Source organism: Micropterus dolomieu, linkage group LG14, assembly GCF_021292245.1.
Source record: "Micropterus dolomieu isolate WLL.071019.BEF.003 ecotype Adirondacks linkage group LG14, ASM2129224v1, whole genome shotgun sequence".
NCBI lineage: Eukaryota > Metazoa > Chordata > Actinopteri > Centrarchiformes > Centrarchidae > Micropterus > Micropterus dolomieu.
In genome coordinates, this window is record NC_060163.1 from 8,711,161 (window position 1) to 8,730,446 (window position 19,286).

At 41.7% G+C, this 19,286-nt stretch overlaps 1 protein-coding gene across 2 annotated transcripts in view; it reads left to right on the forward strand.

Moving 5' to 3' along the window:
- snx29 (sorting nexin 29) overlaps positions 1 to 19,286 on the forward strand; it is a 356,821-nt gene that overhangs the window by 217,735 nt on the left and 119,800 nt on the right. For both annotated transcript variants that reach the window (XM_046069743.1, XM_046069744.1), the window contains exon 14: positions 8,989 to 9,074. In XM_046069743.1, coding sequence (XP_045925699.1) covers positions 8,989 to 9,074 — 86 coding nt within the window. The remainder of the gene's footprint in view (positions 1 to 8,988; positions 9,075 to 19,286) is intronic.

The following is a 19,286-nucleotide window of genomic DNA, read 5'->3' on the forward strand; positions in this document are numbered from 1 at the left end:
AACACAGATTATAGCTGCAACGTAGCAGTTTAGATCTACCTCTAACCAGAGTAGAAATCATTTAGTCGATTAGTTGCCTGATAGGAAATTGATTTTCAAGCAAAAATCCCCCTTATTCACTGTTTCCAGCATCCCACGTGAGGGTTTTCTACATTTACAATAAATTAAATATCTTTGAGTTTTGGACTGACAGTCAGAAACATCCATTGGACGATGTCACCTTGGGCTCCAAACGGTTAATTGATTTTTTTTTTAGATAGATCAGTCGGTACTGGTAGATCAATCAATAATGAAAAGAACTGGTAATTGCCACCTTTTGAAATGAAAAACAAAGCTTACACAGTCCACAGGTCAACACTATGGACCCACTAATGGTGGATGAAACCCCCCCAACAATGGTCTTATGTTTCTACTTGTAGAGGCTAAAGTGTTAAGTTTCTTAAAGTAGTTCTGTATGGCCATTACTGTCTATCTGGGACATTTTTGAAGTTTGAGTAGTAATTTTAAATGTCACTAAGAGAAAAAGGGCCTGTTTTGAATAGAGAATCCAACACAAATTGAAGAGTTAGTGTATCTAATGTCCAGTATTACAGCCTTTTGCTTTTTTGTATTTCAAAACATTTCTTAAAGAAACATTTCTTAAAGAAACATTTCTTAAACGTTTTAGAAAAGCTAGAAGATTTAATTCCATGGCCATCTAACCCATTTAATCGACCTTTCTCACATCAGGTATTTTGACTCGTCATAGCAGGAAATACTCCTAATAACATTAACGGTCGCGTCTGCGTTTGCCAAGACAAAATCTCTGTAGTCAAAGATGATGAGCCAGATTGTGAACCTTTGTCTCGTCTCCATTTTTGTCGCATGTATCTACAAATTTAAACTAAAACAGTTTACATACTGCACGCCATCGATGAACATTGTGTAAAGCTGTAAAACCCAGAGGACCTTGATGTCTGCGATTAAAGCTGTTTTGTAACTGTTGTTCGTGCCAGGCTGTGCCTCATACCTACAGTAGCTGCATCTGTGTTTTATACAGATTCACATTAATTACCACTACACCACCTAATGGCAAGAGCCTTACCCAGACAGGAAAAGAAACTTTATATGTCACTATTATGTCTCCCACATCCTATTCAGTCCACTCATGATTAAAAGTATTGGCATATGATTGTCAGAACAAAACAGGGGAAATGTTCCCCTTTCAAACTCCTTGTGGAGTGTTAGATTTCCTTTCATAAATGACACATACATACACTTTAATCCCAATAAGTGACCACCTACAGTTTCCCAGAAAGTGAAATGCGTCACCTCAGCATCTACAATTGATTGCCTGCTTGCCAGAAGTCTTCAGTCGAGCCCCGAGCCCTGTAAATAGAGGATTAGTCACCCTTCAGCGGTTTAAACAGAAAGCCCCAGCAAGTCTGTGTTCAGATAGTAGCCTCCTACAGTAAATCAAGCCACCAGCTAGGATTGGTCAAGTGCCTCAAGTTAAGTGTGCAGGGACTACTAAAGCTCACATGTTTGTAGTTTAGCGAGGACAATGCAGCCGCTTTTTAATATGTGATGGATTTTCATGTTCACATGGAACAATTTGATGGAGTTGAAATGGCGAGAGAGGTAGAGAAAAAGAGTGTACATGGAACAAAGGATGGCTTCCTGACTTGCCTCACTCTCCCTGCAGGTGACTGTGACGTACAGTGTGCTTTTCCACACAACCAAAACGCACACACTTGAGTAAAGTCCGCTGCTAAATCTCAAGTGCTGCTTTTCCTTCTCAGCTAAATCTGTCTCGATCAATAACGGCTATAAATACCACTGAAGGAGCAGCTAGCCACTGAATGAGGGCTGGAAGCTGTCAGCATCATTCAGTGAAAGAGGCTACTGGCAACGGTTGCTATGTATCCCACAATTCTTTGTGATTCACTCGCACTGAGGGTGAATTGGGAGTCACTAAGCTTGACATGAAATCTGGCACTGAACAGTAACATCTTAACAAAGAACAGTTGGCTTGCTTGTTGACCGACAGCTAGCTGCAGAACTTTACTGCTGCTGAGTTAAAGGAAATGTTGTTTAAGACAGATTGTTTAATCTGCACTAACTTTGACAGGAAACACTTTGCTGAGAGCTGAAATTTTCAGGTTAAATGTTTATCTTCAGCACCAGATGGTTTCTCTGTTGGAGGAAGATGCTGCCAGTCATCTGCTTATTTTAGTGCTAGTGTGCTAGCTCCTAGTAATAGTACTTTTATAGTAGAGCAGCACTGAAACCCAAGGAAGTGGCATGCGTGCGCGTTTTGAGCCTGGTTGCATATGGGGGTGGCAGAGGATGAGCGAGCCGCCATAGATAGATTTCGGCTGACGTAGAGGGGAGTGGGCTAAAATGAGCCGCTGCTCACTTACTGAGTTATTCTCACACAAAAACTCAGATACACAGAAGGACCCTTACTCATACACCCATGCATCCATACACCCTTACTCACACACTGACACATAGCAGCCCACACTCTTCCAGAATGTATGTTCGGATGCACACACAGCCTGTAGAGGAATTTCATTGACTCAATTAAAGTCTCACCACTTGGTGCCGAACTTTACTTTACAATTCTGTCCTTTAGTGGTAATGTGCAAGATCCTGAAAGTCAAGTGTTCTGATTGCATTTCCTGTTATTGAACTTTCTACTGGTAGCGTTTCACATATCACTATATTGCTGTCTGAACACCTCGATATTAGTATTTGTTTAGTAATTTAGGATACTGATGCTTTTCATAACATAAAGAATTCACACAGTAACATTTTGACAAACCAGTCATTGATAACATCACTATGATAGCTAAGCAAGACATTTGATGTCACCCACCGATCCTCCTCTGATCTTATACTTATAAGATGCTTTCAGGGAGTGCATTCCAGCTTCCAGTTTTTCCAGTAATTAATTGCAATACATTTGAGCTGTAAGAATTCACATACAGTTTTCACCTAAAATGCATTTCCAGTAATGCATAAATCATCTTGCTAAATACCAAGTTGGTCAATTTAGATTTTAGAGAATTACTGAAACTTGTAGACCAAATGATTGTTTTAAATGAAAAAAGAACCCTGTGAGGACCTCAACAACAAAAGCATCATCTGTAAAAGTGATTTTGCTATTATGCTGCACAAACCTATCTTGTTTAATATTCTGAAGCAATGTAACTTTTAATTACAATTAAATATTAGTCTGAAATATTGCAGTTAATCATTTCCCTCAAACTGTTTAGCCTTACTTTAGGTTTAAATAAACATTTTATGAGAACCAAAAGTCCCATGTGACATCACATCTCAGGGTCTTCATCACACAGCGCCTTTAATTTAGTTGTTGCTGCCTCTGCTAATGATAACAGACATTTAGTGATTAAAAACTTGTTGCTTTAAAAATAGATGTCCAAAACCAAAATGGTCTCGCTCTTAATGTCTTACCCTTAAACTCATTCCCTCAAGGATAGCAGTTAAGACGCACGCACACACGCACACACACACACACAAACACACACACACACACAAACTCTCTCTTTCCCCACAACTATTTCTTGTACCCCTTTTTTAGACATCATTTGGCAGAGCAGAAAGCAGGCCTCTTGCAGAAGGATGATGGGAAGGTGGCCAGTCGAGTGGGCTCGGGCCAGGAAGTGGTACCTCGTCATTGGGAGAGGGGGCGTTTGGACAGGCGGACACATACGCACACATACACACAAAAGAAACGGGAGCAGATGCCTTTTTCTTAGCTGGCAGATCTGCCATCTTTTCTCCAGGCAGTCTGGTACGGCTGATCTAAGAAGTGCAAGAGAGAGTGGCTGTGAAGTTTGCCTAGTTTAGTTGTTGGGAGTGTTTAGCCTCGCTGTTTTCTTTCTTTGGGAAGTCAATTATGTCACTCTGCCCAGGGCGGCCCTTTTCCTTCCATGCTGAACCCAGCCCAGCACCCCATAGCGCGCGTGCGCGTGCGTGTGTGTGTGTGTGTGTGTGTGTGTGTGTTTTTGTACAGCTTTGGGCATTGAGACTTTGGAAGTTTGACATAAGAGTGTATGCTTGAAGCTTGTGTTTTTTTTTCCCTCAGAGGCTGAGCAGTAAATTGCACTCAGTGGCATTACCCAGCAACTGAGCTGTCTGTCTCTGAAGGAGTCTTCATACCTCTCATTTACTACTTCCAAACAAAGCCAGATTGTACCTGAAGAACAGCCAATTTAGTTTTAGTTTTTATTGCACATTAAGACGACTACAGAGTGTGAGGATAATAAAGGAAGGGATGGGGGGGAGAAAAATCACCCCAGGGCTTCGACTCACCTTAAATAATAACTGTGTGTAGTTTAAGTTTAATCTTCCCTCCTGAGATACTTATTTGCTCATTTTTTAAGTGAAGATGAGACCCTCCTCTCCTTCTAATAGTCTCTTACAGTATTTGCTTTACATAAAACATACTCCCACAGTCCCTTTCACTCAAAATTTTTACAATTTTTTTATCTCTCAAATGCACGCTGTTTCCTGCTCTTTCACCATCTCCTATATTTGCAAACAAAACAGTTATAATTTCTTTAAATCTATCTCTAAGGAACACAGCCTTTCTTTTGTGTGCAAAAACAACCACAAGCTCTCATGAATCTTCTCGTGTACAAACAGCGTTATTCCTTCCCACATGTTTCTCTCATGGAAGAAGATGAGATGACTTCAACAGTTTTATTAACCGACGTAGTTAATAGGCTTATCCTCTGAGCAGACATTCATTCTGACAATATTTCTGGGTCAGACTATTGCTTTTAATGAGAAAGTGGTTTGTGGCTGGTCCCATATCAGCTGAACGAAGGATGCGGTATTGGCAACAGAGATGCCCAGCTAGTACTTCACTTTTGACAAACTCATTTAAAACTTTACCGTCCCTTAAGGCAGACACTTAGAGTTTTCAGATGAGTTTCAAACACTCACACATTTCCAGCGATCCGACATTTACTAGAAGCAAAGCATCAGACAACTTAATGGGTCGCTCTGAATTGGAAAGCATTGACAAGAGAGACAAAGCTGCATTTCTGGAGTAGAGAAAATTGTACAATATTGTCACTCCCGGGGGGCTTTGTAGTTTAGTTTGGGTGGTATCACTCATGTTCTGTCCTGTGGGTCTGAGTAATGGTTGTCCACTAAATTGAGTTTGTAATGATGGACTCGCCAGAGGCGTTGAGGAAGTGAATGCAACACAGGAATCTAGAATTACAACCTAAGTACAACTATTCAAATGTAGGGACGCAATATATAGACAGTGTATGGTAGGGAATTTAGTAGGTAGTTTTCTCACTATACATGTACATGAAGCAGAATTTAGCAGGGCATATAACAGAAAACATTATCAGCAGGGCTTTTATTTACCATGGAGAAAGTCAGAGCGAACTACTGCAGAGTCTTCAAATCAGCCACTTGCATGGTGCACATAGTCATTTAGTCGATTTAGTGGTTCTCAACCTGGGGGTTATGGCCGCCCAAGAGCTCACGAGATAAGCGGTCAAAAGATGTTTAACAAGACAGGGAAGAAGAAAAAACATTTAATCTCCACAAAATTATGTTTAGCCATGTTAGTGGCTGGTCTGTTAGTCTTTTGGTCATTGGTCCAGACTGAAATATCTCAACAAGTATTGGATGGATTGACACAAAATTTTGTACAGACACTCACAGTCCCCATATGATGTATCTTAATGGTTTTTGTTATCTGCTGACTTTTCCTCTAGCACCACCATGAGATGGAAATTTGTGGTTATTTCATTCATGGTTAGAAGCGCAGCCTCACACAGGCGCCAGCGTGGCTGTAGACTCTAGTAGTTTCATTAGAAATGCTAGAGTTTTCCATCTTCAGACAGTCTGAGAAGGGAAGATCACTCCGTTTGAACTGTCTTCTCAGTTCAAACTAAAGAAAAAGTTGTGTGTGTGAATGAACGCCACAGTGATTGTCTGGGGTTGTTGAGGCATGTGGTGGAGAATCTTCATGACAGTAATGAGCAGGTTCATTGCACATAGGGAGAAAAACATGGGGGATGAAATTCTGAGATTAATTTAGCAAGTGGCGGCCTGAACTGCTGTTCAGTACGACCTGAGGGAAGCTGCTCAAATACAGACAGGACACAGAAGGTGCATTTTATACCTCTGGGTTGTGTTTTATCAGTGTGCTCTGAAATTGGATTTGACAATACGCTGTGCGGTTGAGGCTGTTGTTAGAGGGATGATCCCTTACATTTCCTTCCCAATTTCCCTCAAGGCTGCTTATGTTGTACATGCACGTTGTAACGTAGGTGTGATCTACACCTTTGTCAGGATTTTGTTTTGTACAAGTGTGATTGTCTCCATCGTCTTATATAATGATGTAGAGAATTTTGTCATCTTATTATTGTGTTGGTACATCTTTTTATGCCAGAGGCGGCACACTGGGAATGTGTATCTCTACGCAAGGAGCCATGCATGGGGCTCCTCCGGTGTAAATTATGTAATTTACTGAAGTTGGTACAAAGTCCAGGTAAAAAGATATGTTTACCAAACATTCTGCAGTTAGAATCAGTACTTAAAAGCCTAACTTACTAATAACAATCACTGTTGATTCCTTTTTATTGGCTGAGGTTGAGCCAAGATATTTCACACAGGTTATATTCATTCATCGAGTGGTGTTTTCTGTCTTAAATGCAAAGAGAGATTGATGAGAAAATCACATTACATCAGCAGAAAGCATTTCAATTGTACCAGAGTGATCAATAATTTAACAAAATATGTTCATTAACAGGCTGTTGTAACCTGAAAAAGGAATGACATTTTATGCAAAGATGCAAAATGTCGCAAAAATGTAAAGTTTTGTTTGTTCAGAGAATCATTTATTCACAGAAATGAAAATCTGCTGTGAATAAATGATTCTCTGAGCAAAGAAGACCGAATGAACACTTCTTGAATAACTGAAGAGCTTTTGAGAGTGAATGTCTATTGGCAGCATCTTAAATTGTGGCATTCTATTAGAACTGTTGAAAATATGTAGGTAAATAATGGATGTCGAGCACTTTAAAAACCCAGACTGAAGCAGCAGGTTAGAAAGGACTCGCAGTAGCTATGTGATTATATAGTTTTTATCATGTTGGATCATTAATAAAGAAAATCTATACAATTTATTAGAAATTATTGTTAATGCTTGGGTGGGTTTGAGGCTCTAATTGTAAAAGCTTTACATTTGCTAAAAATACATTTGTGTATCACTGCCAGTTCACTCCCATTTTGTAAATGTTGTAATCTTTCTGCTGGCATAACAGCAGACACAAGACTCATTCTCAGTAAAATGAGATGCGTCTGAATGTCTGCGTATCTCCCCAAGCCCCTACACAAACACACAACAGTTAGAGCAAGCGGCGCGTATCAGCTATAATTTAATCAGGCTGGAACAGCGTGTGGACTGCGGGTGTTTCTGATAACGGCGATGTGTGGACGGCTCCTCGGAGAGCTCGTCATGTGGATACAGGAGGTCTCCCGGCAGGCGCGTCTTTTGTTGGTGGGGAATGAGGGCTGATAAGCAGGGCACCGAAAAATCACCCGTGGAGAATGAGGGGTGGGGAGATGGCGGTGAAGCAAGACACAGGCTGTTAAATTTAACCACCAAGGGCATAAAGTACCACTCCAACTCTGATTGATTTCCTCCCCAAACTCGATGATGTTCAACCGGTTACGGCTTGTAAAGAGACTGCCTCTGTCTCTCACTCTATTTCTTTATCACTTTATGTCTGCCTCTCGCTGAGCAGTGCTAATGTAGGACTTTAGCCTGAATGGGCCATAACTCTGACCCCATGTACACCTGTCGCTTACCTGTGTCTTCAACCCGAGACTGTGTCTTTATCTGATATGGATCGATTACATTTACAGATGTGCTTAAAATGCATCTCTGAGATTCTGAACACTGAAGTTCAGTGTTGCTCTTGCTTGCCCAACGCAGGTCAAAACACACACTCCCGCCTCTTTTTTAACATTTACGTGGGGGCAACATCGAAGAACACTTTATCTTAGAGAACTTTCTTGGATACTGTGCTCCTTACTGCCTGCAGATGTTGATATGAGCTCTATGCAGCTGATAAAATTTATGTGTTTGAGGGTTGGTGGTACTGCATTTTATTACAGCTTCCCAGACGGTTTTGTAATGTTTCCTTTCCTTTTATTTCTTCTGATATGAATTTATATTATTTATGTGACTCTCCTACTGCTTTCTGTATTATTTATCCTCAGATTTTGTGATATGTTATGTGGAGATTCTATGAACTACAATTGACTTGACATTTGAATGACCAAGCACAAGTAAAGTCTTTTTCTCCTCTGGCTTCCTTTTTGTCAAACGTCTGCCCTGATTAAAGCAGCACGCGTTCAAGTTCATTCCAAATGTATTGGATGGAGTCTCCGTTGGTAATCTGTCTCCCTGCAGAATCAACCAATCAATGTGCTTGACACGCAGGTCCCCATAACGCGTTGTTGAGATTTGGAAGATGTCTGTGTTGTGACCTCTGCAAGCCCCTCTGATCTGATCCTCAGTGACCATCAATGATTATTTATCAGACGGCCTCTGAGCCACCTGTTACTGCCCTGACTGCGGTAGTATTGTAGGCGGGTTGAAGTGCGAGTCGAGTCGCACAGTCTGCAAATATATCTCAGTCTGACCACCTGGATTAGATTTCAAATGTTTTTATATTCATCTTTCCTCAGGAGACAAGATGTCACAACAAGTTTCACACCGTCTCCCTCTACCGCATGCTGTCATACAGCTTCCTGTTGGTCAGAAAATGTCCACTTTGCCACATTGTGCATTGAGAGCATCATTACTGTGACATCCACAATCAGCAGTTGATCGGAAAGACGTTTTACGTTTAAAATAGTATGAAATGTACAATGCATTGTGGTTATAGCCTCCTTACTTTTAGTGTTCTCTGGTTATAAGCTGTTTTGTATTTGTTTGCGCAGGGAGAATGAGGTCCTGAAGGTCCAGTTGAAGAAGTATGTGGGGGCGGTACAGATGCTGAAGAGAGAGGGGTGCGAGGGCAATGATGGTAAGACACACACGCACTCACACGAGCGCGCGCGCGCATGGATGCACAGCATCATTATGACCTGAAATTAGATTTCATATCTGTGTCCCAGTCCATCTATTTTGCACTCAAACAGAAACGCTCTTAGATGAACACACAGAAAAATAAGGTCATCAGTTTCCTCCAGATCCCAGATCAGTTCTGATGCATTTCTCAGGGGCTCGGCTGACTAACCTCCCTTTTTTACGGTGTGCCCTGTCAAACATAGTGAGCCTCTCACTCCTCTGTCTCTCTAACTCTGACTTATCTTTTTTCATTTTTTTGCATAGATTTGATAACTTTGACTTTGTTTTCCTGTTGCCGGGGGATGTAAGCGGTGCTCTGTGTAAAGACTGGCAAGATAAGCCCCTGCTGTATCAAAAGCAAATAAAATGAACATGGCAGATTATAGAGGGCCACATAATTACTAATTGCATTTTGGGGGATAGCAGGGAGAGCGGTTATCTGTGACGCCCCGAAGGGTTTGTGTGTTTGTGAGTTTTCTTGTATGTTTTTGTGAGACAGAGAGGTAAAGAGATACATAGAACTTAGAAGTTAATAATGTTTTATCATTTAAAGAGGTCGTAAGAACAAACAACTATTTGGTGCTGAAAGTCCTTTTTAGTAATGCAATAAATCCAGAATTCATTTTAAAGATTGTGTCCTCAATTATTTATTCAATTATGCGAAAGAGAAATTGAAAATTCCAGTTTATTACAACATAATTTTTGTCGTCATTTCTATATGTGATCAAAACATGGCAACACCGATATGTACAGCGGTGCTGGAAACGAGCAGTCACAGCCAGTAGTTGTGTGAGTGGTGGCCGAAATCACTTATGTACATTTATATCCAAGAATCATGGTACAATTCAAGATTTTGCCGTGGCATTTATGCATAGATATCTCTGATGGTCAACTGAATGATGATGTTTTATCATCACTGCTGAGTAAGTCTTTTAAACAATGAAATTTTTGACCTCCAACTTAAGATGTCACGTGTTTTTTGTTTAAAGGGGACCGATTAAACTGCATTTCCAGCCCTATATTGTGGTTCTGTGACTTCTCTATGATAGGTTTGCACGATTCAACTTTAAATACGCTTGTCCAGCCGCTGTAGATGGTCCTGTCTCTGTAAGACCCCTCCAACCCCCAAAAGCCCACTGTCAACTGTGTTTACCACGTTAGAAGGATGGGGCTGCGCTTTCCTTTATGGGCGTGGCCGGCATACTGTACCTGGAGCAAATGACCATATATGGAAAAACGTTTCTTTTTGACATCATTCCGAGGCGTCAGTAGAAACCTGGGCATTGAGAATTCTTGTACATACTTTTACCACAATATCTGAAGCTTTGGCCATGTTTAACGTGAACATGTAATATTATAGATATTCCGGAAGATATGGAAAAGCTTAATAGGTCCCACTTGCAGAAATAGAAACAGGGACGTTATGATTTATGTAGCCAACCTACGGTTTGGAGGTATTCACTGGGCGATAAATGCTAACGTTTGCTTAGCCCCGCTGACGCCAGCACTCCAGAAGTCCTCACAGTGAAGCCATGATGTTCACACACCCTACAACTATGAACAAAACCAGATGATCCATGATTGATGGCTTACCAAGCACATTGCAAAGATGACACAATTTTAAATAAGACACTTTTTTAAATTGAAAAGTCAATGAAGTGTTGTTGTTTTTTTGGCGGAGACTTCCGCACACCTCGACAGAGAAGAAATTGATGGCAACCCTCCATCTTCCGGTAAAATGGCAAGCCACCCAAAAATAACAAGGGAGTAACAAGGCACTACTGGGATTGGGATCACAAAAGTCGGTGTTTTCCTTCACGATGCATGTTAAAGCTGGATCAAGAAAACATTTTACATTTTTATATCTTTTATGGAAAAGTTATTCAGCATTTTCTCTTCTCTTTGAGTTCAAACGATGTCGCCAGGCGTTTTGACACCCCCCCCGCTGTTAACCAAGCACAGACCTGTGCAACCGCGGCCTACAACGGCGTCATGTGTAAAACATCACAACAGCTCCACATCTCTGGTTCCTGGCAATTACCGTGTTCAGCCTGTCAAACAAGGCCACCTGGCACTGCCTGACACTGGAGAACACAGTAGGGAGGACCACTGACGATGCGAGATGAATGGAAGGAGGTATGGTGATTCCCGCACACATGTAGAGACAATACATATCATCAGGACATAGCCTTTGCCCAAACCTGTTGTGGTTTGTCATCAGGCCTCGATGCTGTTCTTTTTTGTTTGTGGCTCTCCTCTTCATTATCTTTCTCACTCGTGTTGACTTTTCATCCTCCCATCATCTGTACCCTTTCCCTCTCCTGTCTCACCCCTCCGTCATCCCCTCTTGTCTTTGCCTCTACTTCCGTCCCCGCTCCGCTCATCCCGACAGGCGTAGTAATTCCCTCTCCACGGCGGCGTCTAAATGATTTCATCCTCCCTCGCCTCTGTCTTTTCCCGCTAATGATGTGCCTCGTTCCGTCATACTTTGATGTTGACTACCACAGTCTGTGTGTGTGTGTGTGTGTGTGTGTGTGTGTGTGTGTGTGTTGGGAGAAAAGGATGAGGAGCAGTTAAGGGAGAGCGAAAATCTGGGGTTTAAAAAAAAAAAAAGAGATGAGGATGAATTGATGCACAAGCGCCCTTTTTCATGTGCTGTCAGCATGCTTTCCCGTGATCAGTGCGCTGCCTTTTTGAAAACCCCTCCTGTCTAATGATAGCGCTGCAGACGTGATCTCTCGAGCGCTCCTTAGGTACCGTCAGCCCCACTGACATCCCACAAAAGACAGTTCTCTTTTCGATTGTTTCAGAGGAGTGATAATTATTGTTTCCTGTGTGATGCCGTCTATCTCTGTTTGCTCAGGGGATTTCCCCTCCCTACTTATACTTGCATATGAGAGAATAGTATGTTTGGGTTACTGTGTGTTCTTCATATGAATGTGAATTACAATACTGTGCAAATGTGTTAGACGCATGAATCCAACTTGAAAATCTGCGTATAGTAGATTACAGGAAGTACATATGTTTTACATGCCACATGAGAGTATCTCCAATTTGTGAAATCTCAAAGTAAGTTGAATGTTTAAGTGCTCTAGGTTGTGTGTGTGTGCATATGTCATTAAGAGAGGTCATTAGCCGAACCCCAGAGGACCTGTGGGGTGTAACGGTGACAGTCCTGTTTACTGTAAGGCAGAGTTAGATGAAGACAAATCTCCAGGGAGCGACACAGAGCAGCACATGTAGAATTATCACACACACACTCACACTAACCCAGTTTCACACTGCTCCCCTGGCTCTGCAAGATCCTTGAAGGTTTGCGCAAACATAATAAGTCTAGAAAGTACGTTTTTTTGAACCTAAATCAGGAGCCTTGAAAGAGCAGTGTATTGTTTTCTATGTTACTATGATGAAAGTCCTCTGAAGGGTCTACACTATTTATCATAGTTTGTGCTTTGATTTTAAAACCTTTTGTCATGTGACACACATCTAAAATGCATTCTTTCAACCAGATTGCACCCAGTTTCATCATTTCGCACTGACTTTCTCTGTTTGGGACCAATCCAAAATGGACATACCCGAACATAAAATACATAGAGTGCCCAGAGGAACCAGAGTACAGTCAGAATGGATCCCAATAGACCCAAGGATAAGTAGACCCCTATGCAAAGTGCAGCCGGTCAGTCCAAAACCCAAAGGTAATTTAATTTACAGTGATATATAGTGGGGATTTAGGTGGTGGTCGGGTTGCGTTGATGTGAATGCGACAGCTCTTCTCTCAGGCTCTTGATGTTGGAGGTCACTGGGAAAAGAAGTCCTTTGACTTAAGTTAGGTTAGTGTGTGAGAAACAGTAAGGCTTAAGGACTGTGTGACTTGCGATAGAGTGCTATTGTCTGAAGTCAATGATAGAGGGTAAGGATTGGATAGTCACCAAACCTTGGGAAAACGGGTTTCACCTCTTCCCGGTGAGATGACTGATTGCTCCACGTGGTCAGCTGAAATTGGCCTGCTGTGCTGTATATTAAAAAAATAAATAAAATAAAAAATCGGCCTACCCATGATGGGATAGGGATCAGGAGTTATTAACCTGTCAAGTGCTGGCCGAGCACACAAAGGAGATAGATAAAGGGCCAGAGGGCAGTTTGTCTGGCAGAGATGGAATTCCCTCTTTTCCATTTTCTTGTCAAGAGCTCTGTGATATTTCTATTTCCTCTCATTCTTATCTACGCAGTCCATTATTCCATTACATTAATGATCTTTTTTGTAGTAACAGCAAAAATGGGAAGGAGTGACCCACACCTTTTTTTTTCTTTTTTTTTTTTCGTGTATGTGATTTTTTTTTTTTTTTTTGTCTGCTCAAATTCTTATGGATTTTATCTGTGATTTTTTTTGTTGGCCTGAAAGTAACTTAAAAAATATATTTGTCTTTAAATATGTTTTTGTAGGCCCTGCGCAGTTACTTTACTTTTATTTCTTCAAGCCTTTCCCCCAGTTTTTTGTGATTAATGCTTAATGTGCCTCTCCTGTTTGTTTTTCTCTCCCTCACCTGTGTTTTCCCCACCAGGATTAGATGTGAATGGTGGCAGACCTGCGTTGTGATTCATTCTGCTTTTTGTCACTGCGTACGTGTTAAAATCGCCCATAAATAAACCCGCCGCGGACAGCAGCTTATTCATCTCCAATAAGGAAATGGATTACATGGCCGTTTAAAAACCCAATAAGCTTCCCTTGCTTCGCCTTGGTCTCTCCTGCTTCCTCTGACAGCCAGTGGCTTAATGAGTGAATGAGAGGCATTTGTCACCGCTGCCTGCCCTAATAGGAGTGTGTAACTTATTCATTACTCACATAGATCTGCGTTTATTGTCCCTCTGTGCTCTGCTTTGCCCTTGTAGGGCCTCGGGGAGGTCAGGTATCCTTCTGTGTTTATGAGCAGAAGCCTGCCTTGTTTATGCATTAAAGTAAGATGGTGTGTTAGCATGTTAATAAAAATATGGGATGTGTGTAGTTATATTGTTTTCTGGGGCCAACCTGTTTTTCTTTAAACCAACAAAAAGGTGTGTATGTGCGCGTATATATGTGTTATTATGGAGGTGGATTTTCATTACTTGCTAGCTAATGAGTAGCTGAGTGTGTTTTGGGGGTTAATGTGAGAAAAGCAGGTCACAGTGGCGAGAGGGGGGTCATTATAAAGCAAATGTGTGTAGGTATGTGTTTTGTCAGGGCGAATGTGCATATGTGTGCACGTTCATATACTGTGTTAGTGTTAATTGTCTTTTTGTGGACAAGTCCCATGTGAGTGAGTGTAGGTGAGATGCTGTGTGTGTGTGTGTGGGGTCTAAATTAAAGTGTGCATTAGCGGCTGTAGGTGGGTATGAAACTGTTGTAATTGGTGTGTAAGTAGTTTATGTTATAAACTTATTTACGTCCCAGTAGGCTGACTGTAAAAGAGCAAATGATGAGTCATTCTCTATGTGAATTGAGTTTAATCGTGCCCACACTTTTAGCCGCAGCCTCAGATCATAGCCAGAGTAACTGGGCACATTGTTGTTAATCCAGCAGATTGGGCATGTTTACCAGCTCAAAGGTGTGAGGGACTTTCATTTATTCAGCGGAGGGTGGTCTGTTTGTGTGCATATATGACAATTAATACAACACACTGTTTATTCACCTGGCACAAGAGAGGTGGTATCGCTTATTGTTTGTCACAGGTGGGGCCAGGTGGGGCCAGGTGGCCACCGCCCAATGTCGCATCTGCGGCGTCATATGTCACAGGCGTTTCTATGTGGGCTCGGCATGGGTGTGTGACAGATTTCATCACCTGGACGGCTCAGTGTTAATGAACATTTTAATCATCTCACTGAATGCCAGAGCCTGCTGGGTTTCATCACGTCCGCCTTTTCCCGGAGATAAATATGGAAAAAGTGTGGCTGAGGAGGGAAAGCTCTCCAGCGGGGCGTAGATTTCCATCTGATGCATCTTTTGGCTCCAAAGCAACCAAATTCTTAGCATTTGTTTGACTTGCTGCCATTTTGTCACAATATTTGGTAATGCAAACATTGTAGTGTTTGGTTATCTCCACTGTCAAAAGTCACAAATTAGAAATAGAAATAAATATCCTTTTCATCTAACAACAAACTTTATGTCGCGATTTATACTCTCTGAGGGCTGAGATGTAACAGCATTAATGTGAGCTTGGTTTACAGTCACAAATATTTCAATCGCTTGCTCTGATCGTCTTTCCTTGACTGTTTTGTACCTGGAAAACTCACAAGCCGGATAACTGCGATACTGTGACATCTGTGAGCTGTCATGTCATTAGCTGCTGCATAGCTGCCTTTTTTAGAGGCTTTCTGATATGGTGAATTTGATATTTCTACCTTATTTCTTCTGTTGTCACATGTAATGTAATCAACATTATATCCGCTTTGGGAACCACTGCATGATGTAACACAGCAGTGACAGAATTGCTACTGTTTTGTTTCTAACAGGAGCAGCTTAAGGGAGTAAGTAGAATAACTGGGTTGACAGCAAGTCCGTTGATGACCATCATTGTTAGGGTTAGAGCCACCTAAAGAAACTGATCTCTTATAGTGCGCTGTATTGATATACCAGCATCAGTATATCTATTACAAAATCGCATAAAATAGTGCATTTGATGTGAATTGCAATTAACTGTGTTCCATTGCAACACTTGTAAACTAAAAATGTCAATAACTAATTTTGTTAAAATCTTAATTCATAAATTAATGACTAGGTGAGACCATATGATTTCAAAATGGTTCCACCAAAACTAGATTAAAGATGTGCGTGAAAGTACATTCTTAAATTTAACAAAAAAAAGGTTCATTTGCTATCTTTTTTTTCAGAATTTTCATCCAGATCTCGGTCTTCCTCACTCAGTTGACATAAATGTGTCATGAAAATGAAATGAAAAGATGTACATTTTCAGCCTTTAGCTGTATCTGTGCAACGTGGGAAGAGGGAGAAACACAACAGGCGATCTCTCCACAAAACCTGCAGTGGAAAACCTTGACTGATTCTCCTGCATTTAAGTGAAAACCTATGCACCTTCGCCCATAAGTGTCAGTTTCTCAGGGAACTGTCAGGGAATCTGTCACCATCTCAGTCTGCAAGTCCAAGTGGCTTTATAAATACATTTGCTGTTTTGAAAGCCGCCTTGAATGTAAACTGTGTTCCCTACAGTATCTCAAACAGGCGAATCTAAGTGGAAGCTAAGAACCTATACTAGTTTCAACTATCAAATCATCTTCAAAAAAGGATCAGAGAAGAGCTTACAGAGGGATTTTTCAAGCTTTCAGCCGACTGAGGCATTGTGTGCAAAACTTGAGAGCAACTCAATTTAAGGAGGACGGTTCTAATATTTGTGCTCGCTCAATCCTCTTGAAGCTTTGTTATGGAGAGCGGCGTCCGTCTCCGAGACTGGATTAAGTGAAGAGAGATCGGCTATGTGAGTGTGATGAGAGGGAGGTGGGGGGCGGGAAGCCTTCAGGTGATGCGTCTGGAGACTTACCTCCTCTCTCGGCTCGGGGTGTTTTTAAATTCATACACACATACATACACACACGCCCCCAGGCCATTACTGTGCCTGGTCCTTCAGCCACACAGATTCTGTGTGTGTGAGACAGGGTGCAAGAATGTACCAATTCTCACAGCACACACTCTCGCTCTTTAACACCCCCCGCTCCCCCTGTTTGCCTCTATCTTGGGACTGATTACATCTGGTCCCAGCTCGCCTCCAAGCCAGTGCAGGAACTGGCGCTGTGTTAGCAGAGGCCAGGCTAGCCAGTCATTTACTGCATGACTGCCTGCGCTGATGGTAACACAGCACAGACTTACTTTAGCGTTTCTCCGGGCAGACTGAGGGCTAGGCGGCCCGGTGTTGTGGAGAGCAGATGTCGGGGACAGAGGGATGACACGGTGGCCGCCAGTTATGCCGGCTGTTGTTTTACTTTGACACATGTCTTTGCTGCGCCGACGCACGGTGGAGCTAAGTATAGGTGTGTGACTGTCAGGCGTTTGCATCAGTAAAAACAGAAGGAGAGTTTGAGGTCAAGTGTGTTTTCAATCACAAAAGGAGAATTTGAGGTTGAGCATCTTCTTTAAAGGGGGCGGTTTTTAATTACAGCAGCAGCTGTATTTTGGGATACCTGCGGCAGTCCCACCAATCTCCACACCTCCTCTCCCCACAGTTGTTGCAATGCCCTCTGGGTAGGAGGTGGAGGTTTACAAGCATACTTTGGTAGCAATGATGTCATTGGCTTGGTGGGGGGGGTGTTAATCAGAGCCAATCGGTGCTCAGCGACAGCCAACCTACGCGCCGTCCCACACACAGAGCTGATAATGAAATTTTAAGAGCATCTGTCTGCCGTCCTTTCCCCTGTTGGTGTTGTCTTCTCATGCTAGTAAACATTTCATTCATTTAAGGCCTTTTTATCTTGTTGTTTTTCCTTCTCCCACATGCTGATTGATCCGTAACCATAACTTAATTGACTTCCCTGTGAATCAAAAGTTTCCGTGTCTTATAACACAACAGGGTATATGTGATATTTGAGACACGTTGCTCGTTGTTTTTTCTGTATCAGAAGAAGCAGCATAATGAAATTTTGTTGCTTTAACCTAAAAGCATTCATATGTTTAATTGAAATGGCGGCATCCGGAAAAACAGAGCTCCACTGGTGAATTTAAAATGAGCCATAAATGAACTGCAACAGATGTTGCCCGATTTTCAAAAGTAGGGTTTGAATAAATTAGTTTGAATGTGGTAGGTAATTTTGATGTTCATTACTGTAGGCAGCTGACATCAGTTGAATCATGTTATGTTAAGTGTTTCTTTCTGTTTCATTTCCACAATCTGGGATGCCAGGTGGAAAATATCAGAAGCAGCTAAACGTCTTCAAATATACTGCTGGTGGTGTTGCCTCTGCAATGTGGAAGGAAAAACAGACACCCTTAGGAAAAGCAATGTGCTGCTTTTGATTAATCACCACGAAATTTACAGTGAGATTAGTCATTCACGGTCAGTTTGACAGATCGTGACACATCTCGTCTCATGATCAGTTCAATTACTAGATGACTACCAATACTGTTGCCTCACTCATTAAATATATACGACATTCGACCGTCTCAGTTTCCCCAAACGTGTATGTATAATGTAATGTATGTTAATATATTTCATGAAATTGTAACAACTTCCTCTGATACTAGTCTTTAATTTAGACAAGGCGACCTGCCTCTGCTTTAACGCGCTTTCATTAAAATTCATCCTCAGGGAGAATATCTATACCAAATTTCATGGCAATTAGTCCAGTAGTCGGTGGACTGACCGGCATTGCCACGATGGTAGTGTGGCTAAAAATGGAAGGTTTTGAGTGCTTTGGGCTCGACTGTTTGAATTCCCAATTGTTCTGTTTGACTTTTTTGGGCAGCAGCAGTCCCTACAAATTCAAAGGGAGACAATTGTACAGTGACGTGAATCATGATTAGAATTGATTGGCGTAATGATAGATACAGAGATTGATACATAGATAGAACAAGGATCAAGGAAAATAACATTTGAACCCTAATATCCTAGAGTAATTTTCAGCGAGTACAGACTGATGAGCTTCTGTTCTTTGATCGTTGAGATTACAAGCAGACAGTGCAAGGACTGCAAAGGTCAAACCCGCAATGCCATGACAAATTACTGCAACCAGAGCAGGTTCATGTAGTGAAGTGCAAAGAAAATGGCAGAATATAAGAGTCACATACTCCAATTTATTCTGCTCGCCAGCATTCCTTTAATAATAATAATAGTAATAATAATACATTTAGTTTGGAGTGCCTTTCAAGGAACCCAAGGATGCGGCACAACAAAAAGAACCATTCTTCTCGTCTAGTTTCAGATTGAGTCTCCAAACATGGGGGAGTAATCTGTTTTGAGTGATATGTCTCGGCTTGATTATGAGTTTTCTTTTTCCTTTTGGAGCACTGCTGGGATTTGGATATGAATATTTAGAGTCTTACACAGATAACTATCCACGCTCGTTTGGAGCCTTTTCATTTCAAACCCCATGGAGCCTTTGAGAAGCCGCCGCAACCCTCTCCTGAATAAGTGCCACCAGCAAACCAGCAAATCTCTATTTCTTTATCACCACCCCCGTAGCTCATCCC